This window comes from Syngnathus floridae, chromosome 10, assembly GCF_059516105.1.
Source record: "Syngnathus floridae isolate MCC-2025c chromosome 10, RoL_Sflo_1.0, whole genome shotgun sequence".
NCBI classification, from domain to species: Eukaryota; Metazoa; Chordata; class Actinopteri; order Syngnathiformes; family Syngnathidae; genus Syngnathus; species Syngnathus floridae.
The window spans coordinates 2,449,279-2,473,775 of NC_142422.1; the positions used below are offsets into that span (position 1 = coordinate 2,449,279).

At 44.6% G+C, this 24,497-nt stretch overlaps 1 protein-coding gene and 1 long non-coding RNA gene across 2 annotated transcripts in view; one reads left to right on the top strand and one right to left on the bottom strand.

The window, feature by feature from the left end:
* Positions 1 to 24,497, bottom strand: part of dgkb (diacylglycerol kinase, beta) — a 24,787-nt gene continuing 290 nt past the window's right edge. Inside the window, exons 2-27 of the mRNA XM_088386214.1 lie at positions 24,407 to 24,471; positions 22,342 to 23,293; positions 21,543 to 21,671; positions 20,662 to 20,738; positions 20,523 to 20,543; positions 20,257 to 20,404; positions 19,941 to 20,078; positions 19,105 to 19,154; positions 18,361 to 18,435; positions 18,040 to 18,159; positions 17,190 to 17,307; positions 16,606 to 16,694; positions 16,242 to 16,358; positions 16,001 to 16,099; positions 15,835 to 15,936; positions 14,861 to 14,934; positions 14,001 to 14,075; positions 12,511 to 12,596; positions 11,872 to 11,961; positions 11,646 to 11,806; positions 9,184 to 9,248; positions 3,619 to 3,709; positions 2,950 to 3,145; positions 1,082 to 1,202; positions 935 to 995; positions 1 to 151 (exon numbers count right to left, since the gene is read on the bottom strand). Of these exons, the coding sequence (XP_088242340.1) occupies positions 44 to 151; positions 935 to 995; positions 1,082 to 1,202; positions 2,950 to 3,145; positions 3,619 to 3,709; positions 9,184 to 9,248; positions 11,646 to 11,806; positions 11,872 to 11,961; positions 12,511 to 12,596; positions 14,001 to 14,075; positions 14,861 to 14,934; positions 15,835 to 15,936; positions 16,001 to 16,099; positions 16,242 to 16,358; positions 16,606 to 16,694; positions 17,190 to 17,307; positions 18,040 to 18,159; positions 18,361 to 18,435; positions 19,105 to 19,154; positions 19,941 to 20,078; positions 20,257 to 20,404; positions 20,523 to 20,543; positions 20,662 to 20,738; positions 21,543 to 21,615 (2,355 nt within the window). The 5' untranslated portion in view covers positions 21,616 to 21,671; positions 22,342 to 23,293; positions 24,407 to 24,471 and the 3' untranslated portion in view covers positions 1 to 43. The remainder of the gene's footprint in view (positions 152 to 934; positions 996 to 1,081; positions 1,203 to 2,949; positions 3,146 to 3,618; positions 3,710 to 9,183; positions 9,249 to 11,645; positions 11,807 to 11,871; positions 11,962 to 12,510; positions 12,597 to 14,000; positions 14,076 to 14,860; positions 14,935 to 15,834; positions 15,937 to 16,000; positions 16,100 to 16,241; positions 16,359 to 16,605; positions 16,695 to 17,189; positions 17,308 to 18,039; positions 18,160 to 18,360; positions 18,436 to 19,104; positions 19,155 to 19,940; positions 20,079 to 20,256; positions 20,405 to 20,522; positions 20,544 to 20,661; positions 20,739 to 21,542; positions 21,672 to 22,341; positions 23,294 to 24,406; positions 24,472 to 24,497) is intronic.
* Positions 5,084 to 7,816, top strand: LOC148391719 (uncharacterized). Its single transcript, XR_015860672.1, has 3 exons — positions 5,084 to 5,202; positions 5,649 to 5,750; positions 7,460 to 7,816. It is a non-coding gene; the product is annotated as an uncharacterized LOC148391719 (long non-coding RNA).

Genomic DNA, 24,497 nt, shown 5'->3' on the forward strand with positions numbered 1-24,497 from the left:
TGGGATAAATTTTGTGACGAGAACTTGGAGAACCTGTGAGGGATCAGTCATTGCTCTCGGCCCGCCTTCTCCTCACCAGCGAGGAGAAGAAGCTTCGACTCTGCTGAGGACCCATCAGCATGGGCGCTTGGTTCTTGTGGATGATCTCGATCTGGAAAGAATGTTTCATTCAGCGGAATAGTTTTGTCGTCTTACTTTTCGCAAACTCAGATCCAAATGAGATCACCTTTGTCTTTCTGAAGGGTTTTTTTTTTTCTCGGAACCGTACATGATCGATAATTTGTTCACACCTGTCTCCGCACACCACAAGTGTTTCCTCCCTCCCTCAAAGTGGCTGCACTTTGTCACAATGAAACATCTCGCCTTCTTTGAGCTTATTTTGTCTTTAATTAGGACGGCCCTCTCACGCTGAAGCGCGGCAGCCATTTCCATACGCGGCGCCCGGCCGCAGCCCGACGAGGCGCGGCGTGACCGAACGAGGGCCCTTCAAGCGGCGCCGTGACAATTTCCACAGCGGCTTCTTCTTCGTGTGTTGCTTAAACGCTGGAAGAAAAACATCACGGTCCAAATGGGATGTTACCCCCGCTAATTATTAACAACAAGTATGCAAATGGCGCCGCATGAATAAACATATTGACGAGTGTCTGTCAGAGCATTTGCATATCGGAGCCACGTCTGACATGTTTCTTTTTCGCTTTGATGAACAGGTTGCCAGTTGTTACGTGCTTTTCGCGTGTGATTGCGCTAATGGATCTTAATTATTCTTTCACTTTCGTAACATGGATAGCAGAAATAACCTGTCATCCGAATATGATTTACTTTCATGTATTTCACGATTTGGTGGCAGCCATTTTAACAGGAATAGTTTTTCTCGTCATTGCTCCGATTGGCCTTGGCGGAGGTCCGTGCCGACTACATAAGAGTGAAAACTTACGGTGCATGGAGTCTGCATCCAAGGTTCACCATCAATCTGCATGGGAAGGGATTTACTGGTTCTGCATGAGATGATTCAAAGGTTTGATTAAAATGGAGTTATTTGTCTTCAACGGCGTCATTTCACAAAACGGAAAGTAGGGCGAACCTGATGGTGACGGAGGAGCACTGCGCCAGGCGTCTTCCGGCGCTCTTCAGACCCGTGTAGATCTGACCCATCTCCATGGCCCCCTCGAGGCCGACCACCTCCAACAGCTGATCGGACAGATCTGGAAACACGGAATTAAATTCAGATCTGAGTTCCGCACGTGTTTGGAGAACATGGTGAAGAAAGTCAGGTGGGGAAAGAACAAAAGAACTCGCCGACATCTGCATCTGAGACACGTAAACGGCGCGTTAAGAACAGCAGCGTGTCAATTAATTAGATTGCACCGGCAATGCCAAGCAATCTTGTGATCATATCATTATTAATTTGCACTGATGTGTATTGATTTTGGCCCGGTTGGAGGCTGGGTGTCACGCGGGGGCCCCATCTGCTTCAGCCTCCGACGCTTTCCTCCTCGAATTAAGGAGCCGCCGCCTTCCCGGTCGGGAGCGCGTTCACATTAATTGAAATTCAGTCTTTTTTTTTTTTTTTTCCGTTGGATGCGTGCGAGGGTGAGGACTGGCTGCTCCCAACCTGTCGCGTCGGCTTTCCCGTGTCGCCGTGGTGACGGACAGGCGTCGCTCTCTATCTGGGGCTGTGAGTGAGCTGCTTTTCAGGGTCACACTGTGTGTACATACATGGATGACATCGCCCCCCACCCCCTCCCCCGTTTTCTCACCCGAGTGCAAACGCTTTAACACAGGTGACGTGCACTGTGTCACCACGGGCAGGGGTCCGTTTTTTTTTTTAGCCCCGGGCAACAACGATTCAGTGTGGGACCGATGAAGTCATAGTTTGCTGCTTAAACGGGTTGCCATGGAAATATTATGACAGTGACGGCTCAATTTTTCATTTGCTGCCTTTGTGGAACGAAATAGAACAGTTCGCTTTGGGACTGAGATTTTTTGAACTGTCCTTCGCTTAACGCCAAACGAAAGAAGCTCTAAACTTCCTCGAGCCGTCAAGTCCGACTACAGCAAAATGTCGGGATTTCTGCGGCGACCTGTCGTCCAATGAGTGCGTCACAAGGGGGCTTGTCATGGGGCATCAGTCCCCAAACAACACACCCCACCCACAGTGGAGGGGAAAAAAAAAAAATCACTCCCATTGTAAATAATTCACTCCGCAGCCATTCCCTTCCACCTGAGGGGCTTGTCTCCTGGCGTCACCAGCAGGATGATTTAACAGCTCCAGAAAGGTCAGCTACACAACCATGCACACGCACGCACACGCACACAAAAAACCTGCCACCGGTTTGATCCATGTGTCGTGCTCGACTACGCCCCCTCTGGCTAATTCACTAAATGGACCTTTTGGGGAGGGGGGGAGATTTGTTGGGTCTCTAACAACGTGTAGCTTTTTACTGATTGGTCCAAGATGGTCGTAAACTTTTTTTGTTTTGATTAGTAATTTAATTAAAAACTAATTTTTGAGCATGTTAACACACCAAACTTGATATTCTTAATTAATTTTTGTGTTACACAATCAAACAGCAGATTTAGAAACAAACTGAATTAATTTTGTTGAGTCTTGCAAGCGGTTTGTTTTGGAAAATCATCAACAGTCTTCCTCCACTTTTAGCAGGTAGCCACGTTGGGCTTTTCTTTTTTGGGCCATTCCCGATGACGGCCGTCCTTTTGACGTAAATGGAGTCGGGGGAGTCCGCTCGTATTAACCGAGCGTGTCCTCCGCTGTCTTCGCAGGCCATTAATACGCAAGTGACAGTTCCAAATAGTGACACGGTTTTACCTGCGTGTCGCAAACAAAAGCCGCTAGCTGTGATTCACCTTGTCACCCGTGAAATATTCATGCGCTCGTTGAAAAGTTTCGGGGTCCCAAGTTTGGTGTTGAATGTTTCTCCCGTCTCTCACCTTGAACTGCAAACATGAGCTCCTTGGGGTCGGTCAAAGGCGTCCTCCTGTCCAGACCCTTCTTGGCCGCCTTACGGTGACCCCTTCTCTTTTTGCTTTCGCCCCACAGGTTGGAGCCGCCGTGCATGCTGGGTATGTTGAGGATGGCGATGCCCTCCAAGGAGACGGAGCTCAGGTCCAGGGTCACGCCATCGCACTTTGAGCGAGAAATTGAATTATCTTCAAGATGGAGGTGAGGTGTTATTGCAACACGTCTTTCTCGCAGTTCTGATACTTTTGAATTTGAACAAAGTCCATTTTTATCAAGCTCCCGTACTTTTCTCGTCCTAATTAATAAGGCACTTTTCAAAGCGGTGGAAAAAGATGAAGTGTATCTTCATTAACATTTGGTATCACACTCGGCGGGGTTGTGCAGGGCTAATTACCTTTGCGCACAATCCAAGTCTAATGGGAAGCACTCTTCACATACACGTTTTCACAAGAGTGAAATTACCACAATTCTGGGCTATTTATGGAAAACAAGATGGTCACCTGGTATCTTAGTTTTAATTTTTTTTTTCTAGATTCTATACAATCAAATTCAAATTGCGCCTTTGGTGTAGTACCGCATTGTGCCACAACATGCCCCGGCAGCACTGAGGTCCACATGCGGCGTAATTACGTACTCACCTCAACCTCCAGGAAGTCGTGTAACTTCTTGCACGTGGCCGAGAAGGTTTCTGAAGTGCCGAACTCAAAGTACCACAGCTTGTTCTTTGTTCTGGGAGAGAAAAGAAGGGCAAGACAACACTCTTGTGACAAGCCAAAGCATTTGTTGTGAAAAGGGATTTCCTAAACACGAGAAAGGAAATACACTGTTGCGTACGTTTGTCACATAAAGAAGGTCATCTGTGTGCATCTCGCAATTAACTTAAAACGAGAGAGGGGGGGCTGGGACCCCCCCCAGCTTCCATTGCTAAGGCTGACGATCAATGACCCAACCATCTGTCTATACACACTTATCATAAATTACATCACCGGGGTAAGAAAACATTTTATAATTTCAATCTATTCATCGACCAATTTGCATGACCACCCTGAAATTTGGTTTTAAAACCCAGAGGTCCGAACATCGACCCTTGCGGGACTCCACTTTCCGACATTCCGAGCCTCCGATCAATACGGAATAGCCTCGCTGATCTGAAGCGGGAATTCTAATTTCACAGAAGAGTTTTCATCTTTCCAAGAGATGGACGGCAAAGAGCGGAATGCCATTTATCTTCCACTGTGCAAGACAAAAAACAACAACGACGATGCTGACACACAGGTGTGACTACAGTAAAGAATGAGGGGGATGTATTAGTATAAGCAGAGGAACAATCACTGAATTATTGATTCCCTCATTAGGACTTTTGTCAGGACCATTTAGCCACTTTATAGATGGGCTTTCATTTAGTCTACTTGCAAGGTAGAGCGACTCGCAGCTGATTTATCGTGGCAAGAGAGGGAAGGCGGAAAACTGAAACCGCAGGACCGTGCACGTTGGCACGTAAACAAATCAGGAGAGTGTATTCAGAAGAGATGGTTGCTGATTTGTGGGGCAAATGAGCCACGTGGCTTAGCAGGTGCGAGTGAAAATGGAGATATGAAAAAGTGTATCAATGGAAAATAATAATCAAATAAATTGAAAATCTTCATTGAATTGTTTATTCCTGTTTTGAGAGACAAAGATAACACGAGGCACCCATTCCCTCAAAGCTGCCGCATCTCCACGGGACGTCATGCAAACTTAATGATGCTTCCCGTGGGAGCGATGAGGAGGCAAAAGCAACGCCGCTCAAATATTGAAAGCTCAAAACCAAGATTGGACCTGTGGCAGTGTATCAATGCAAAGCGTATGCTGATAGCTGCTCGGGTTGGCCACGCGATGGATGATGAAGTCAGCTGTTGAAGTCAAAGAATGAAGCAAATAATAAATAAATTAAAAATGTTTTTTAAATCACAATTTTTTTTGTTTAAATCTAAAAATGTTCCTTCATAGCATGATTTCGGGAATTTAATCCTAAATCCCAAAGCTTCGTCCATCCTATCGCTGCTGTGTCATCACAACGCTTTTATTTGAGCTGCCCTGAGGCCAAAGTCCCGTTCGGTGCACTTTACACTGGACGCACTTAACACAACACGGCCTCCATTGATTTTCCCCTGCGCTGACACTTAATCTAACCCACAGTGATCTACGACCTTATTCGAGCACTAATTTCTTCTTGATCAGAGGTGATAAATATCGCATTGACATAACCAACTCTTTGCGTGCCGCATCAATGCGTCGCCGTGGTGTTTTAGCGCTCTGCCGCCTGTAGCGCTCTCCCGCGTCCGCTTGCCACTTTGAGAAACGACCAGAGCCGCATTAGGGAACAACAAACATATATTTTTGTTTTAAAAGCAAGAATACCCCATGGACTAAGATTCATATGATGGTGCCTTGAGCTGAGTTTACTTTTTTTTTTTTTACAATTGTTTCACAATCCTGTAGAACATTTTTTGTATTATTTTGTCTGTTTACATGTGTTGCTTCACTGTTTGTGTTAAAATATAAATTTCTTGAAAGTTTAAAATGCTGTAGCGCATAATTTGAAAAACTAAGTTGGGTCACTTGTATCGGAAGCCACCACTCAATTAAAAAATAATAATAATAATCATTTGTTTACTCTATATTGCAGAGTGAAGTTGAGGAAAACGGATGTGTCATGAACGCAACAAACCGACTGACGGGCTTTGATCCGTGCTTGGTTGAGGACAACTTAAGTGGCTTCACAAGAAAGGTTAAACGAGTATGTGTGTGTTTGTGTGTGTGTGTGTGTGCTCCCACCGAGCAGTGGGACAGGGGCCACAGGTGAGATATCTCTAAATTACACACAAGCGGTCATTAATTATAGATGACACTTTGGTCGCATAAACGATTTCAACCTCAAATGAGGTCCGAGTGTGTGTGTGTGTAATTTATAACACTGGTTGGTTCTCAACACACACACATTCACACACACACATTGTAGTGTAGCCCAATCCAGCACATGGCGGCGCTTTGATGAACACGGCTCATTATGCTAAAGAGCGCCGCATGCCCGGGCTTCCCTGCGCCTTCCGGAAAGGTTAACTCGGGATGGTTACACAGCACAGCTGGGGCCTGGGGGGGCCCGTGGGGGACCCCGAGAGTGTGGGGCGTCCCGGGAGGGGCACACCGAGACCGTTAGATGTCTAAGGACCTTAAATAGAAGCCCAAATATCAAGGGGACATCAAGGCTCTGGTAAAGATCGACACTTAAGCAACACAACGGGAAGAAATCTGCTTTTTTTTTTTTTTTTTTAAATGTGGCAGACAGCAGGGTGAACAAGTGGTTAGTACGTTTGCTTCACAGTTTTGGGGGAGCTAGCAACTTGAATCTGGAAACTTTAGCGTAGTTTGATAGTAACTAAACTTTGTGAGCTAGCAGCGTTATGTTATTTTGGTTCAAGCGCTAACTAATGTGATCTGAAAATCTTTTTTTTTTTTTTGTATGGCCACAACATTCAAAGAACAAACAAGAAGTTTGTGAATGTACATGTAATCAGAAAAGTTGGCAGGTTTTTAGGTCTGAATCTCTCCCGCCACCAGAGTTGTAACCCTGTGACACCTTGGAAATTCTGTCAACACCTGCCATGTTGCTTTTAGTGGCCAGAAGGTGTTAACCCCCCAAAAAAAACATTAACAATATGAGCCACAGTCACATAACAACGGGTTGCCGGGGGAGAAAACTGAAAATTGGCTGCCAGAAAAGTGCTTATTAGACCAGGTTGAAAAGAAAGCACTCAGTTCCAAAACCCAACACCAAATAGGATAAACGCATTGGCATGGAGGATTTTGTGGACAGTTAGGAAAAGTTTGCCCCAGCCACCAGGTTCCACAATCAGCACACAAAGGGGGGTGGACATTTTGATTATAACGGGGGAAAAAAAAAAAAAAATTGGTCTCAAGGACTCATGTTGCGAATTGAACAGGAAGTCAGCCATTTTGGTTTGGCTTGGTCGTAATCTCACAGCAGATTTAAAGTTACAAAAAAAAAAACAGGCTCATTCACTGAGCCAGTAAACGAAACCACAGCACTTATCACCGGAAAAACGCATATCGCAAAAAACGTATCAACATATTTTTTGGGGATAAACCGGAAGAGCAGTAAAGCGGCGCAGAAACACAGCGTTGATTAATTCATAACGACACAACGAAAAGGCCCAGAGGTCTAAACTTTACAAACCGTGTGGTGTCTTTATTTTCCCGCCATCCTTCCTTTTCCCCTCCGAGTCACAGATTAGCGCGTAATTACATTAAGGATCAGCAAAAAATGTCGGATGACGGTGAGAGGAAGGTTATATTTTGAAAAAGTCAGTCGAGGCGTACCGGCGTGGGTGGGAGGAGAAAGAGGAGGAGGAGGCCCAGTCTTGGTCACGGGCCGGCTGATTGTCTGCTTTTAATCCTCGACCTCATTATCACCTCCAGGTCCGGCAGTGGCAGTAAATGAATCTATCTGCCGAGTGTCAAATCTTCACACCTTCGCCCTGGTAATCACCCCAAGGTGCAAATACACAAGATGGATAGGACGCGAGGAGTCAAGGGAGAGGGGGGGAGGGGGAGTTGCGAGACCCCGACATTCCATCAAGAAAATCTCCTCCGTTCATAATTAAGGCAATTGTCCCAATGTTGCTTGGCAGTTAAAGGTGATTAAATATTCAGTTTCTGTATAAGGTCAAATCACAGACAAAATGTATACATGTGACACTGATGTGACACACATGCAAATTTTCTTCTTCTTCTTCTTTTTAAATTAATTTTATTAAAAATTACCGCACATTAAAATGCGTGTAAATGTGTTCATGTGTTTTTTAAATTATATTATTTTTTAATTATATAAATATTAATTTATTTTAATTTATCCATCCATCAATTTTCTAATTTAATTTATTATTATTTTGTTTGTTGCTGTATTTTTGCTTTATCATAGGAAATATTAAAGCCCAAATTTTGTCAGCTGTTATTTTTTTTTTTTAATGGAATTTTCATTTCCTCCATGTAATCAACGCAGCGTGTACAGAACTCCGAAGCGGCGCATCCGTGTTGTTTCCACACCATTTTACGAATCCTCGGTGAAAAATGATTGAGGTATTTTAAGAAAATGATTCTGTCTGTTATTTGAATCCCGTTAATAATTCACACGGGCGAATGGCTTTAGGATCTCTCTATTACACACTATCCTTGCCACTTCAATAATGCATGCTGATAGTTTCACAGGGTAGCAGAGATTTTTGTTGGATTTGTTCACGGGGCTCGTGACCATTGGAAGTATCGCAACTTATCAAAGAGGAGGGGGCGGGGTGAAAAGTCGAAATCTGCACAAAATTCACATAGCAACAGGCACAAAATGCGCTATTGGAGTTTTTCTACGCCTCATAAACTCTTTTTGCCAAAAATGTATCTCCTAATACCGTCAACAACAAAGACCAAAAATAAAAAACAACAGCTGGGCCAGCAGCATCTTAACATCTCTGAAGAACGAGCGCCAGGAGGACGTGGCGTGGCTAAATGGCGCACCAGGAGCAGGCTAACATATGCTAACGAGCACAAATGGGATTATTAGGAGGCGGCGTGTCATCGCTCTGACTGATCCGCCATGTCAAACTAGCCAAGCCAATTCAATTAGGGCCTGGATGACTCCCCGGCGCTAGTGGAGACGTATGGGCAAGACGTTAAATATTGATGGAAACATACTGGAGATGCCACATTTGTCCGTGCGCCAAAGGTGAACACGTCTCCTGCAGCTCATCACAAAGGCTAAATATGAGGAGCGTCCATTCGTCATCGGTGGAGACGCTACACGGCGGGTCGCCGGGGAGGGGAGGGAGGGGGGAACCACGCGTGATGATCCACTGGGTTAATTACACTCAAAATTACACACTGCCCCCCCCTCCCCTGCGACACCACATAGTGGAAACCTTTTTTTTTTTTCCTATTATCACCTGTGGTGAAGACCATTCATGTCATTGGCCCAGAGTCCAAGCAACTTTTTTTTCCATATTTATAATCTGATAATGAAAGGCAAAGAACTTTCTCATCCTTGACTTCAGTACACCTTGACGCTAGAATGGTTTGAATGTTTAAGAACAGCGAAGGTAAAATTGCCAAAACGTTTGGGAGTTTTAATTTGGGAAAAGAAGCGTGTGACCAACCTGCTGTTAAATTTCTCCGGGTGCTTCTCCCTCATCACGTGAAAACGATGTGCGATGGAGGCGTCCTGCAAAGAGGAATTGAAGTGTTTCGTTAGAACACTTTATTTATACAAACAAATAATACGAAGCAATCTCAGCGCTAAAATGAAAATGGAAACGAATCGTCAGCTCACTGTAGCAAATGGTGTGATCGTGTCTTTCCTCATTACGATATTTAAGGCAACTCGGAGCTCATTAACAGAGCGCCACGTGGCGTGTGCTTACGCCGCCGTGTGAGGAGAGGTGGAGCGCTATTGACAGGAGAGGCCTGATGACGGAGGCTCCGCCGTCGAGCTAGCGGCTAATTAAGCAAACGCGCGTCGCCGATAATCACAGCTCCGGGAGCTTGCAGACAAGCGTAGAAAGCGTCCTCCCTTTTTTCCACTTATCATCCACCTCTGTCACTCTTGACCGTCCTCTCACCCGCTTTCACGGCCTCCCGGAGAGAAGCCGGAGACTCGAGGCGGGGAAAAAGTGTGAGTTTTACCAAAAGAGGCTTTTTTTAAACAGCGTATGTTAGAGAAGCGCGAGCGGCGTATTAACACCGCGCCGTCTGCTCGGACTGCTTAAAAAAATAAACTTTGAGGAGGAAGTTTATCGGACATTTTACTTCTTGGAGATTTAGATGAAAAAAAATAAATGCAGTTGGTAAAGTTTGTTTTTCCGATAAGGTGTTTCATGTAAAATAATGATAAGATGGAGTAAAGCTGGTGCGGCAAAGCTTAGGATAATCAAGTGACATTTCCTTTAATTCACACTTCTAAGTGTCGGCCACAAAATGCTGGCAAGGCCTTTGAAGAAAAAGAGGCTGAACTCAGCAAAGTTGTCTGGCTCGATAACAATTTAGAGCAATACGGAAAGCGAGTTGGCGCAAACTTTTTTTTTTTGGGGGGGGTGCTCCTCTCAACCCTCCCTTTCCTCCATCATGTCCTTCGCCTCCTCCCTTCCAACAATGTATTTTGATCCACCCCCTTTTTGAGTGGCACGATTGAAACACAAGGAGGACCCCCTGCTAGTGCACAAACTTAGCAGGAGCCAAAAGAGGAAGAGACAAAAAAAAAAAAAAAATCAATGGCTCATCTTTTTCTTCTTCTGGATGTCTCCTCAAAAAGACCAAAAGTGTTTTGGCTGATTCCCCACGGACGCAGCAGACGGAGAGGTGAGATGATGGATGTATCTGAAGGAACTTGATTCTCTTACAAAACAGGACAAGAGCAGCGAGCCGGGAGGGAGTTAGTTAGCTGGTTAGTTATCTCCCCTTTGGCTCGAGGCGTTGACAAGCAACACCGAAAAGCTTCACCTCGGCAAAAAAAAAAAAATCAGACTCTTTACAGTCACCTGCTACACTGCCCTCAAATAATGACCAATGTTAAACATTTGGCAGGCGAATTAAAGCGGGACATGTGTAATGTCCTCTCATAGCTCAAGGTTTAGTCCAATTAGGAGCGGACTTTCATGTGCCTTTTCATGTGGGAAGAGTAATGTCCGCCCGACAGGAACGTGGCGCGGTCATTAGGCCGACTGACTGCATTATGCTAGCGAAGAGCACGCCCTGATTAGTTCTGTCTCTCGGCTTTGATTGAAATCATTGCGTGTCATGTTGAATCTGGGGGGAAAATTGGTTCTTTTAATCGGAATAGAAATGGCATAGTGTGTATATATATAAAAAAATTGGCCAGATTTTTTTTTTGTGTGGATCCCAAAAATGTCCTTCAACTTCTCGCAACCTTTCCTCAGAGCGATGATGCTACGTGGTTAGCGGTGGCAATTGCTGATCTTTTGATTTGAGCCGTGTCATTATAGAAACAATCTACTTTTCATCAGCATAATCTCGGAGGTAATTATTAGCTTGACTTGTCGCGTAATCTTTACGGTAGCACACCCCAAAAAAAAAAAAAAGTGTCAGAAAATATATGACACTCAAATCTATAGAGAGCTCAAAGTCTTCTTAATCCCTTACAAACAACTTCATTTGTGATCATCACGCATGCTGGCTGATGCTGCGCAATTTAAAAATTGACAGGAGGAGCCACAAGGCTTGTACATGCGTAAATAATTTGATTTATTTTTTAGTTTTCTACAGATAGATGTTTCTTGGTTTGAATCTGGGAATTATCCATCTAATATTGTGTACATGGTTCAAATTTGCTCGCCACTAGGGGGCTAATGTGACCCTAAATGACCACGTGTCTTCAGTCTCGGCTTCTTAAGACTTTTTTGTTTGGCTACTCATTACGTGCGTCAGCGCAACACTGCCACCTGGCAAATGTCAATGACTAGATTTCCTCGCTGACATTCATCGGTAATGACCGACATCAGTGTCATTACGTGGAAACGGTATTTGTTTTGGAAAGAAACCATGTTAAGAGTGCTAAAAAAAAAAAATTGTCTTGGAGGCCTTAGCGTCAAAGTGTGTGACTCACCACTCCGATGGAGAAGTAGTTGTTGACGATGCTGTACGGCACCGGATCGCCTCGCTCGTCCTTGTCGGTGGCCGTGACGTCAATCTTCCAGCGGTCCAGCATGACCTCGCTGCTGTTTTCGATGTCACGTAGGATCTTGAGCAGGCTCTCGCCTTCGTAGCCTTCCGAAGTGAAAGGTCACAGAGTTGAAGCTTTAGGTTAAACTTTTCGATTTTTTTTACAGTACCTCCTCCCCAGCGCAGACATCGGGCCAGGTCATTTCCTGTGCCAAGCGGAAGTACACAGACGGGCGGGTTCCGGTCCAAGTTGGCCTTATCTAAAAAAAAGAAAAATAAAGTCACGATTCTGGCAACCAATCACAGCGAAATGGAAAAATCAATTTTGAGTACTGCTCTGGTGCTACTTAACGTAAACAGCCCGGCGGTCTATTTCTAGAGGCACGTTTTATCCAACAGCCGTTCCCTCTTATTGCCTCACTCTTGTTTTGATTGATAAAAAAATTGAGGCAATTTTTTTTCCCTTCGCTGGCCGTACAAGTCAAGACGTCGTCGCGGCCAAATAAAGACGAGCGGGTTGATTCTTTCGTCTTCTTTCTATGTTCTTTCAAATGGTTCAAATGATGACTAATATGTTGTTCCATCATCCCGTTTTACCACCCCTGACCACACACGCTTGCGTGTAATGAAAGTGTTTACATACACACCATAAAGTGTTTTTCTGCTTTGAGTCAACATTGATGTGAGTGATAAAAAAAGACATCACCCAAAAAAAAAAAAGAAATTGAGTGTTTAAGCTTGAGTATGTTGTCAAGAGGGGCGTAAATAGCACCTATTTAATCACTGGAAGCAGAGAATGGGTTCTGTACCTATAAAGTCCAGGATCCAGCCCACCGTGCCGTCTCCTCCGCACGCCAGCACCCGGAAATCGGGGACGTCTCGGAAGAAATTCAACCTGCGAGGAACGAGGAGAACTTTTTCGTTGGCAATATAGTACACGGTCAAATTATTTCTTGAACGACCTCCACCAAGGCCAGAGAACGGCTACTTTTTATTATTTCTGCTGCTGAATCGCACATTAAATAAATTCTTTTTTTATTGGTTTTCACATGACAGGCAAGTGGAAATTTGGATACGTGTAGTACCATTTCCTGCCACAACATGCTGGGCAGCACTGAGCTTGACTGTGAAAGAAGATGTGATAAAATAATCTTAAAAGTTTCTCAGTATAAAAACAGAATCCAAAGAAAGCCAGAGTGCGAAATGAATGTTGTAGTTTTCAGGAATACATTTTAAGCAAAGTCAATTAATTGCCTAAGTACTGACATTTGTGGGCACGTCAAAAGGGAATCATAGTCATTTAGCCGTATATCAAAACCTTTGACGAGTCCTCACCACGCCACTGCGCCCCTTCTAATAATAATAATAAAATTGCCGATCATTCATCTGCTGCCTGGTGCGGGCCTAATCGGATCACGACGTCCAATGTTCAGTTGGACGTCTTCCGTTCCTTCACAATAACAAAGACGTAACTGAATGAAGGCCCGCATGGCGGCTAAATGACTCGCTCAATTACACCCCGTCCGGGACGGTCAAACCGCATTAAAGAGGCAAACAGACGGCCGCGTACATGAAAGGCAACTTTGGGCCCATTTAAAGAGCAAGAAGCAAACACTTCATTTGCGCTTATTGCGTTAGCCGGGGAGCTAATTGACAGCAGCAGGGTGTGCGCGCGGCCAGCAGTGTCCACTCCGCTAATGCGCCGGAGAAAATATTAACCAGGATGTAGCAGCTCGAGGTCACTGGCAAAATTCACATTTCGGAATGGAAGACGCAGGCGACGACGCGGCATCCCTTTTGCACGTGCCGTGCGCCGTAACGCTTTTATTCCTGATAAAGTCGCTGAGGCTCGGCTAATCAAAGCCAAACAACGCGGCGGCACGACAGCGGCGCCGACGCCAGATGCCGAAGGCCAAGACGGGGGAACCCGACGCATGGAAATCAAACATTCAAGGCCTTAATCACAGACGGTCGCCGTCTGGGAACGTCATACCGGCCGCTCGTCTAGCTGCTCATCTGAATGCGGGATCACATGTCGTCTCAAAGACACGCGTGCGATGATGCTTATTATGCATGAGCAAATAAAAAATATCGCTGCGTTTGTAAACAAAAAATGATAAGCGGATGAGATTTAAACTCTCTGCATTGCTTTCCTGTCCCACCTTCTCCAATGTTGGAGGTAAAATGTGTTTGTGTTTGGATTTGAGAAGAAGACATCCAAATATTCCATCTATTAGATTCTGGAATTTGTTGAGATGCTTCCAAGAGTGAAAATGTTCTCAAAACGTTTGGTACTTACCCGGGCATGGGTCCATTCTTAGCGAGGTTGTACACCTGCCTCGGGTTTAAGAGGTACTGGAACTTCCTGTAGATTCTGTCACATGACCAAAAATAAAATCACTGTCACACAGTAGCCATGACTTTCCGTATTCCGTCCCGATAAGGCCCAAAGGCAATTCGCGAGTGTGACGCGGTGAATCGGACTGGCCGGCGGCGGGGCGGGACATACCCTGAGACCCCTTTGAGGAGAAGCCATTAGAAAGACTAATTCATTTTAATTCCAATTTCATTATGTCAACTGACTGAAGTCATATTTTGATCTCATAATTTAAACAAATGGGGGGCCGGCGTAATAAGGAGCGAGTGATGATGTTTCAGTAATAACCCAATTAGCCCCGAGTTACAGAGAAGGCCCGGGTGGTGAGGAAGGGGTCGCGAGCAATGGAGGAGGTGAAAGCCATCCAGAAGATGACACGCTTTGCTTTAGATACTGCAAAAGTCCTCTTTGAATTGCTTTGCCTCAAAAACGTCATAAATTAGCTCAACAACGAGACATGGAATTTGGTGGGCATATCTATTATGAGCAAACCCACAAAAACATCCTTTTGTTTTATAACTGCCATTTTAAGTTTATTTGGAATATTTCCAGCAGCCCTGAAACGATTTAACTAAATTGTGTGTGAGAGGAGCATGGGACATTTCCAGCATCACCCCAATCTCTTTTAATATACAAGACTATCTTTTTAGAACAAATGAATTCAGATTGACCTAAGAAATGTTTGATATGTCAAAAACCAAAGCCCCGAGGTCTTCCGAGGCTATAAAGGAGGTGGACTCTGTTTTGTGGAAACAAACTGTGTACTCAAAGTGTGTACTCACCTCTCTCCCTGTTTGCCGCCGCTCTTTGGATTGACAAACACCAGCAGCGGATGAGTGCCCTCTATTGTCGTGATCTGAACAGGAGATGTCAAAACAAAGCGTGGGTGTTTGGAGACTGCAGGATGCTTGGCGGGAATTGCCTTTCATGATGCATCCTCTCAAACTGTTTGAGCAGGCACGTCGCACGGCTACATTGCACCAGTTGAAAACTGCTCACGCCTCGCAAAACCTTGCTACGCCTTAATTCAATCTCGTACTAAAAAAAAAATAGACATCCAGAAATTGCCATCACCTAAAATATGAACACCAAACTTCATTTATAGAAATTTCCGAAATTGATTTCGGTATTTTGAAACGCAATATTGTAAGATAAGTTTAGGTTGACCATTCGCTATTTTTACATTGCTACATTACACTGCGCTCTCAATACTCGTTAGTCAGCACGTGTTAATTGGCAGCCGCTTGGTCGGCCGTGACGCGGGGGAATCACTTCCCAGTCCCAGAAAGCGCCGCGGGCCCAAGCTCGCAAAGCGCCAACCCAAACAAGCTCTAATCCGCCGGCCCTTGTTTGAACGGGGCTTTTGTCGCCGTCAGACCTCGCTCCCCACCCCGAACCCCCGCCCACCCGCCCCTGCTTTGGGTGACACAGATGAAGTGCTTAACTCTCCCTTGTCTGCTAACCCAGCAGGCCGAGGGGGGAATTAACGAGCTCCCCGTCCAGCCCCGGAGTGATCCATTACTTCCTGTAATTATAAATAATAATCTTGATTATTACGCTGGTTAGCCGGCGAGGGGCAGAGACGGATGTGGCGCGGGATGCGATTCATCACCGCCGTTGCTAGACGAGCAGTCGCCACGGACGCCGTAATGGCTGACGGATATCGTAAGAGAGGATCGTGGACAGGACGGAATAACGGAGTCGCTCACGTGCGCCGCGAAATTGTGTACATCCACTTGCGGATGATGTTCATCACCTGCAGGCCTTGACCGTCCACCGTCACAGAATTGGCTCTCTGGACCTTTCCGCGGCTCGACAGGCTGCACCGTGAGTCCTTCCGAAGAGTCGACTGCCTTTCCTGAAAAATACATTTTTTGGAGGGCGTAAAATGTCAAACCAGGAAAAAAGAAAAGAGGTCTCACCAGGACGACGGGACAGATGGAGTTTGGCGGGAGGATGTGATCCCTTAGAGGACCACAGTCACACTCGGGTTTCACGTGGGAGGCACACTTGTTATGGAGCTGCGAGACATCATACCGTTATTATTTTTATCGGTGGGGGGTCCATGTAAACAAAACTCATGACAGTATCGGTAATTAATGACTCAACACAGACGTTGCTGGTCTTAGTTTTTGCTAGGTGCAACTGTACTCGAGTCCTCACCGTGATTTGACACCACACGCAATGCAGCCCAGTTAGGCCCTGGTAACACTTAATGGTTTTGTGGCACTTGTCACACTTGTTGGGGCAGTTCCCTTCCACCCAGAAGTGATGCATGACCTGTAGAGGGAGTGACACCTTGAGGAAAACAAAATACTGGTGGCAAAAGTACACACACCCTGGAATCAAGAAAAAAACAAATGAGAAAAAAAAAAGCGTGGAAACAATTAACGGAAAAGCAAACAAGTCTTTGGATCGGTCGGTTGTTGCGGCTAATTAGCAATTCCAAGCAGGCAATAAGAGAGCATCGGGGCTTTCGGAGAACGCGAGCGCGCCGACGAGTGCGCCGCACTCCAATTGGACGCACCTCGGTGTTTTTCTTGGATTTGACGTAGGTTTTGATGCAGGAGGGCGGCGCGCGGGCTACGCAGCGCTCGTGGACCGTGTACTTGCAGACTGGAGAGATTACAAGACAACAACAGCATTAAGACGGAATTCCGAATATCTGCAATATAGTTAAGTGACCCATTTCATTAGAGTTCAATAAGTGAGAGTATGGCAAAAAAATAACACTAGGAATAATAAAACTAAGACTGGCCTGTGAAAAGAAATTTTTGGGATACCCTGTATATTAAATATATTCACATTAGTGCTCTAAAAAAGTCATTCTATTTCTTCTGTCTGTGGTGGCGGTGCTTGCTGCAGGTGTGTATGCAAAAAAAAAGGCTGTTTTACATAACCTGTGCTTATTATGAATATATGGAAATGAGGTGGCTGGGACTATACAGTGCACGCCAACACCACGAAGTGAAATAAGATAAGGTCATTCAAAAAAAGTGGATTGAAAATGTGGCTTTGGCAAATGAATTCTTTCAGTTTGCAACAAGACAATGATCACCTATTAATAATGGCAATGCAGCAGGTTGTGTGTGTGTGTTGCAATCCACTCACATGAACAGCAGAGTCCCTGCTTGCCGAGGCCGATGAGCATGTTGAGGCAAAGGTTGCAGTAGGCCGGCTTGTTGAAGTGCTTCAGACGCCACACGTGTTGACCGTCATCTTTCACGTTCTGCACACACACCATTAGCACAATTCAAGTAGCAGACTCAACTGATAAGCATTGAGCCTATTTTGGTTTTACCGCCGTCATAAATGCAATAAAGTTCACGCTTGCAGGAAATTCACAGAGGAGATAAACATTGCCACTCTTTTTATTATTATTATTACACCTTCTGTTCATTTGGACCAGGAAGGGATTCTAAAATGTCTTCTGCTTTGTAGGTGCTCTTCATTGGACAGTTTAAGATCATGTCAACAAACTACAAATTGACAGTGAAATACATTTTTAGTATTTTCATGCGAAGGTTTACTTTATGAGTAATTTTAGTCCCTTATAGATGAGCAATTAAATAGATCTACATATATTTATGGGGGAAAGAAAAACAGCCATAAAGTGCAATTTAGTGACACTCTCACCATAATCAGATTTGTTTTCTGGGACATTTTTGTCCATAGAATATTCTTGGTATCAACTCGATAAAAGAAGAATTTGTTAGACTAAAGAGAAGAGTAAAAAAAGTCCATCGAATCTTGGGGAATGGCTCTATCTAGTGGATACTATTGGAACTGCACACTCGGACTTGAAGCCAAGGGGCAGCCATCTTGCGTTGCCCCCCTTTTACTGATTTAATGCTAGGATCTGCGTATAACATAATGAAGCCCTGCCTCGTTTTGATTTCTAGTTGCCAATTTTTATTTCTTATGAAGAGTAAATGAATTGAGAAAAAAATTGTCTACTCACAGTCTCCAGACCCAGCAGGACCAGAAGTGGGATGGTGGTCATCCCTCCTCGGATCCACTCTTCCAGAGACACGGTGCCATCGTGGTCATAGTCGATCTCCTGCATCATTTCCTGGAGGATCTTTACATACAATTGGTACGAGGACAAAACAAGGTTAGAAAAGTTTTCACGTCACCTCGTCTGATCAAAATGAAGACATATTTTTAATATTATCTCATTTTATGTAGATATGAATCTGATGAGAAACTAACATTACTAAAAACAAAAAAATTCAATAAAGTTACATTTGAGCTCAGAAACATTTCAAGTTTGACCTCTTACAGGTTTGAGCTCGGTCACGTCCCATTCCAGGTACTCGGCCACGTGCATCATCTGCGAGATGATGTGCTCCAGCTCCTGTGTGAACGCACACACACATTTATATTTATACGCTATATTTAAAGACAGTCTTTAGCTGGCCTTGTGAGCCGCTGTTGATAATGGGCTGATGGGGGCCGCGTAATAACAGGTTGGAAATGTCAGTGGAGGCGGCGTGAAGAACTCAGTGGCTTAATTACAGTGTTTGTTGTTTTCTTTCGAGGGAGAAGCAGAGCAGCTGACATTATTACAAAGTTCAACACGGGGTCACGTCGTAATTTGGTGAGTGTCATTAAATGGGAGATACGCACTTTCTCGAAAAGCATCAAGGCAATATTTATGGAGCAAAAATTAATTGACATCTGTGTGGTTTTTGTGGGTGTTTTTGCCGTTTTGCTTGTCCTATCGTGATAATAAAAGGATCCAGAGCTATTAATGGGACACTAATGATAGGATATGCAAAGTTGTCTCACCAAGCCTCTAATTTCAGCCCATCAAGGGTGTTGTCGCACAAAATTGCCACCCTCGCTCTTCACATTTTATTCATTCACAAATGTGTACCGCTGATATTTAAAATCGTCCATCAATGGCTCAGATGTGAGAAACTGAAATATTGTTTCATTTTTCATAACGTTTTGGGAGAAAGATAATGTGCTATGTAAAGAGAACGCTGAACATTAAAAAAAAAGAATGAAGACAAATACTTACCGAGCTGTCCAGAGAGCCGTTTCCGTCTGTATCATAGAGACGAAACATAACTGTGAAGAAGGGGAAGAAAAAAAAAACCTTATCAACATCGTCTGCTTTCATAACTCTTCACACAAGATAATCACAATTATCATAGCGGCTGACTAAGTATTGGGACATTGCGTAAGCCGAGACTGCTGACATCATGAGATGATCCAGAACAAACGGACAACGGCCTCTTTCTTTCACAGAAAGTGATGTCGAATGTTTACACGCAAACTAAAGAATGGCAAAGAAAATAGAAAAAGATTCACAAGTAAATAGTAGATTCATATTTTGTACTTAAATTATATTTTTTCCGGGTTATTGTATGAGTTTATAAGTCGAATTGGAAAAATGAAATACTTGCATCCAGTGATTAAAGGCAACAGAAGTAACTGCAGTTCTTAGACTCACCAGCAGAGGGCGCTATCTGATAATACTACACAGTTTGGACTTCCAGTCAGAATTGTTTTTTTTATAATTTATTTACCTGATCGCCAAATTGAAAAGATAGATTGAAAAGATAAATGTCTCATTTGGCAAATTTAATAATAAAACAACAAACAAATTCAAAACCACTGTGTTTTCATCTATTCATAACCCGAGCTCGAGGACCACCATGACGTCATACTTTCCTTTCGGGTGGCAAAAGTACAATATTCCATGGCCTACGTGTAAACAAATCGTTATTCCATGTCAGAAACGGTTGGACATTTGGTGACTGACTATTTTTAGCTTTCTTCTCTATTGCCATAGTATCAAGCGTCAGCGGAAAAGACAATTTGAGCTATAAAAATGGAATGCTGGCCACTCACACTCCAGTTTGTCCTCTGGCCGTCCTCCTTCCAGCAGCGACAGGTAGCACACGATGTCTTTGAGCTGCACCGTACTCTGCGGCCCGGGTAGGGCGCTCGTCCTCAGTGGGGTCGAGTTGCTTTTGATCAGCTTGAGTCCTGCAGCGAGGAAGAGGGGGGAGCAAAAAGTCAAACCTGCAACTGGAAAGTCTGTCATGTTAGTCGGGAGGCCTGACATCAATGGAGCACAACTGTGCATTTAGAACTTTTAACTTTTTGTAGTGAAGTATTTAGAAAAGCTATAAAGAACCTAAGTGATGTTAGTGTAAACTCCTACCAGCGACTTTGAGCTTGTCGGAGGACGAGGACGGGCTGGCATGGTCCTTGTTGCTAAAGGACAAAAAAAGATGCTGGCAGAACTCATGCGGCAGCTCGCTCTCCAAGAAGGTCTGCATGAACACCTTGAAGCCCTCAAAGTCAATCTCCTGAAACATACAGTAAAATAAATGACCTCTTTGAAATGTGATCAATTCCCATTTCTGCAGCCTGCGGAGTTTTTATGTCAAGAAATGGGTTGCCAGAAAAGAAGGTAGTTAAACACACCTGGCTGAGGATTTCTTGTTTCTGTCAAGAGAGAGCAGAAAGATTGACTCTTATTTTTTTCCATTTATACTTAAATCATTTGTCGACTATGAAACAATAAGCTATAATAATGGATTGATCAGCGATGACTTGCACAAACCTCCTCTGGATTGTATTTGGCCAGCACACCATCGCCGTGGAACTCCTGCAGAACATCTTTCAGCTTCTTGGTCGAGTCTGACGACAGATCAAAGATGCATGAAAACCGCTTCAGTATGTGTGTATGTGTGTGTGTTGAATCGAACATCTCATGTAAGCTGTTCATTGCAACACGCTGGAGCGCTTGTCATCATTCCTGAATGCCATGGCAACACAATCCTTAATGGGGGAGCGTGTGTGTGTGCCTGTGTGTGTGTGTCACATTCTGCAGATGTTCTTAAAGCGGTTGTGTTGCAGCAAAATAGCACTTTAGCCACATTAAGGCATTGTTGGCTGCCATTTTTGTGCATAATCAAATGTGCACGCTTGAGAAGAAGAAAATATTCAACAACCTTCTGCAGCTGCAAATCTATGTTCTGATTCTCTCAAAGTAAATCTGCTTTTTGAATCCTCACTAGACATTTTTTCGCCCCAAAATCCATATCCGTCAACAGTACGTCCAATTAGCAATTAATTAATTCACCGGCTTTAAATAAAAGTGCCTTAAGAGGTTTTGACAGCACGAGTAAAGTTTGGTCGGATTGACACGTGGGTAGGCGTCCTTGCCCTGCCAGCCTCATATTTTCCACACCACGTCAACATTTTGGAGGGAAATGTAAACCGCTGGCACGGCGCGGTGAAAGCGGCATGATGGATGGATGACTGGGAGCGCTCGCGTTAAACGCTTCAACGTTTCCATCTGGGTGCCAAAATCATTAGCGACGTCATTACGGGAGGAAATTGAAAAATAGTCACGTGACAGGAGTGCCGTCAATTGTATTGCAATCTTCAATTAGACTAATTTGTGAATATGCAAAAATGAATAACGAGAAGGATGCTTACATTGAGTGTATTCTTGCAAGAGGGCGAATTCTGCCGGGGTCAATGTGACCCAAATGTCCTGGCCGCTCGTCATGGTGCTCAAGCCTCACCCAGCAGCATTTTGGTCAGGCTTAATCCAAATGAGATGGGCTGTTTGGAGATTAAAAAAAAATTAAAAGGAGTAGAAGAATATTGAGAAAAATATTCTAGGGTTGAGCCAAAAACGCTCGGTCATTTAGGCGTGTTCTCTCGTCACGGTACAAGCCCTTGAAAATTCCGAAAATGCCATTTGTGTTGTGATTTAATTAAACCCGAATTGAATTAAAGCCTCGACGAGTACAGGTTAGGTATTCGTGCCTGTGGGTGCAAAATCCTCGCCTGACGCAACAAGTGCAAGAAGACTGTTTTATTGTTATTGTTTTTTTTTCTGCATTCTGGGCTGCGTCCAATGGCATCATCAGACAGAGCTGTTGCTATGATGACGGCACGAGTAGCCCACCGGATTCCAAATGAGACCACTGCCCGCATGAATCGTCTGCTCGTAAATGTTGTGAGGCCGAATGATGCGCAATCCGTCATGCAACGTCGTTACGTCTCGAGCGGCATCAATGAAATATTAAGTGTGGCACGCACGCAGAACGCACGGAAAGCCCGTTCCCGATATCTCGTCATTCCGAGGCATGGTTGGGAAGCAGCATCCTCACGTGTCTGCTCACGCTTGAGTGTGCTGCATCCATCGGGAGGATGGAGAGTGCCTACACACACACACACTGCGACAGGCATGCATCGATAAAACCGAGGTCAACATGCCGTCGCTCACCTGCCACAGAGTCCAGGGAGCGGACGAGCCCCGGGTCCAGAAGATCCGCTGGTCGCTCCAGTAAGTGGGCGAGGAAGAGGAGGAGTGAAGGCGCTCGTCATTTAGAGAGTGTGCAGAAGAGGAGGCGGCAGCGGCGATCCGCTGGGGGGATCCGTTGGCTGCTGAGCCAAGAGTCTTTGTAATTAGATGTTGAGTGCGGAGAAGGAGAGGAGGTGCTGATCCAGTCCTGTTTTTTTAATTAGAAGAGGTGATCCAGGTGATCCAGTGGGTGCTGGGGATTTTTTTGATGTGACATGAGAGGTGACCAAGTAGGGGATCCGATGGAGAATACGGGAAGTGATCTTTGAATGATCCAATGGAGGATCCAGTCGGTGTAGGATGAGTGCTTGGACTATCGATGTTGTGAGATGTTCCAGAGAGATCCAGTGGGCGTTCTAAAATTCTACTAAGGCTTTTTTTGTTTTTAATCAGATGTCAACAATGTACGTTAGATCTCGAGCGTGTTAGAAGAGACAGAAATGGATGATCCAGCAGGATCAAGTGTCTGCCGAAGCAAGAGTGTGCATTTCTGAATTAAATGTCGCATGTGAGCGAGGAGGGGAGGGGAGGGGGGGGGTCTAGCAAATGAGCCAGCATGTGCGGAAGCAAGGTTGAGTCTTTCTGAATTAGAAGAGGGGGCGTCAATCCACTGGTCCATCTATTGAGTGCTCCATTAGATGCTGAGCCAAGAAAGTGGATTTTTGAATAAGATGTCGAAAGAGAGGCTGTGCTATTGCCGCAGCCCACTCTTCATGTCGGGTGGGGGGGGGTTGCTGTTTGTTTTCCTCCAAGCGAGAAACAGAGAGAGCGCACGCCAGAGAGAGAGAGAGCAGAATCATCACTCTTCCCGCCCCTCTATCTGCATTTTTTTCCTGTCAGCGTGAACGTAGCATCAGTTAGCATTCAAGACGACCTGTGGGGAAAAACGTCTTTTTCGTCAACAGCAAGGAGAAATGTTCAATGTGATTCCAACAGATGCATTCGGGATTGGCTCATGCATTCAATCACATTGAGTGAATGGAACTGATTTATTGGATTTATTTGGCCTCTTAATAATACATTGAAATAGTGAGACTCATCAGAATAATGCAAAAACACAATATACTCACTATATGCTGTAATATTAGTCATTTTTTGTTATAATATATGACTTTGAGTATAATCATATTACAAGTCTACATTTGTTGCGCCACCGTTTGTGTTGAAATATTCGTCGCTTCTAAAACCACAACAGACTAAACAGAACATGACTGAAAATTTTCTGACTCCGCCCCCGGGTTGAGGAGACCACTTCAGTACGCAGTTAAATGGGAACGGATCATTAAGCGCGCCAGCATCTCATAGACTGGAAAGCGAGCGGTCGCCATGGCAACTTTTAAGTGCACATCAAGCCTCTGCAGTCGATTCACATGGCTGCTTCGAGGTTTTCTCACCAAGCAGATGAGCTTGGGAGGCTAAAAAGTGTTGTGAAGCCAGAAGAGCAATTGGATCTTCATTCAACTTCTGGATACATAATTCTATCACTTCACTACTACTCCACTTGTGAGTCTAAAAATAGATGCGGGAGCCTGCCTGAGCCTCGTTATGTAAGATCCGAAAAGTCTACAGGGATGACCCGACGTGAAGTTTTCCCTTCCCGAGAGGGGTTGGCTTCCTCACAAGAATTAAAAGATAAATCAATAAATCAACATACATCACCTTCAGCATCTTTTCTTTTGCTTTCTGTCATTTTCTTTTGTGTCCAGATCTAATGAGCACCGACGGAGGTTATTGATCGCTGTGACATTTTGTCTGGGGTTAAGCGGCAGGCCTCGGGCGCTCCCCCCCCCGACCCAGTTGCCATCAATGCGTCTGCTCTGGTCTCATTTTATTACTTGCGATGATTAAAGACAAAAATCACGTTAGAATCGACCGACGAAAGGATGAGTCGAGCTTCCTCGAAAGGTTTGAGGGTAGGGCGCTTCAGGTCCATTGTTTTGGAGACATTTATAAATAAATTAAAAAAAAAGAAGAAATCACTTCTTACCTTTACATACCGGACTTTTAGACTTGCATCCCGTCCCAGCCTTGTCTTGAACTATAAATAAATACCTTAATTCATAAATAGGGTGAAGTGA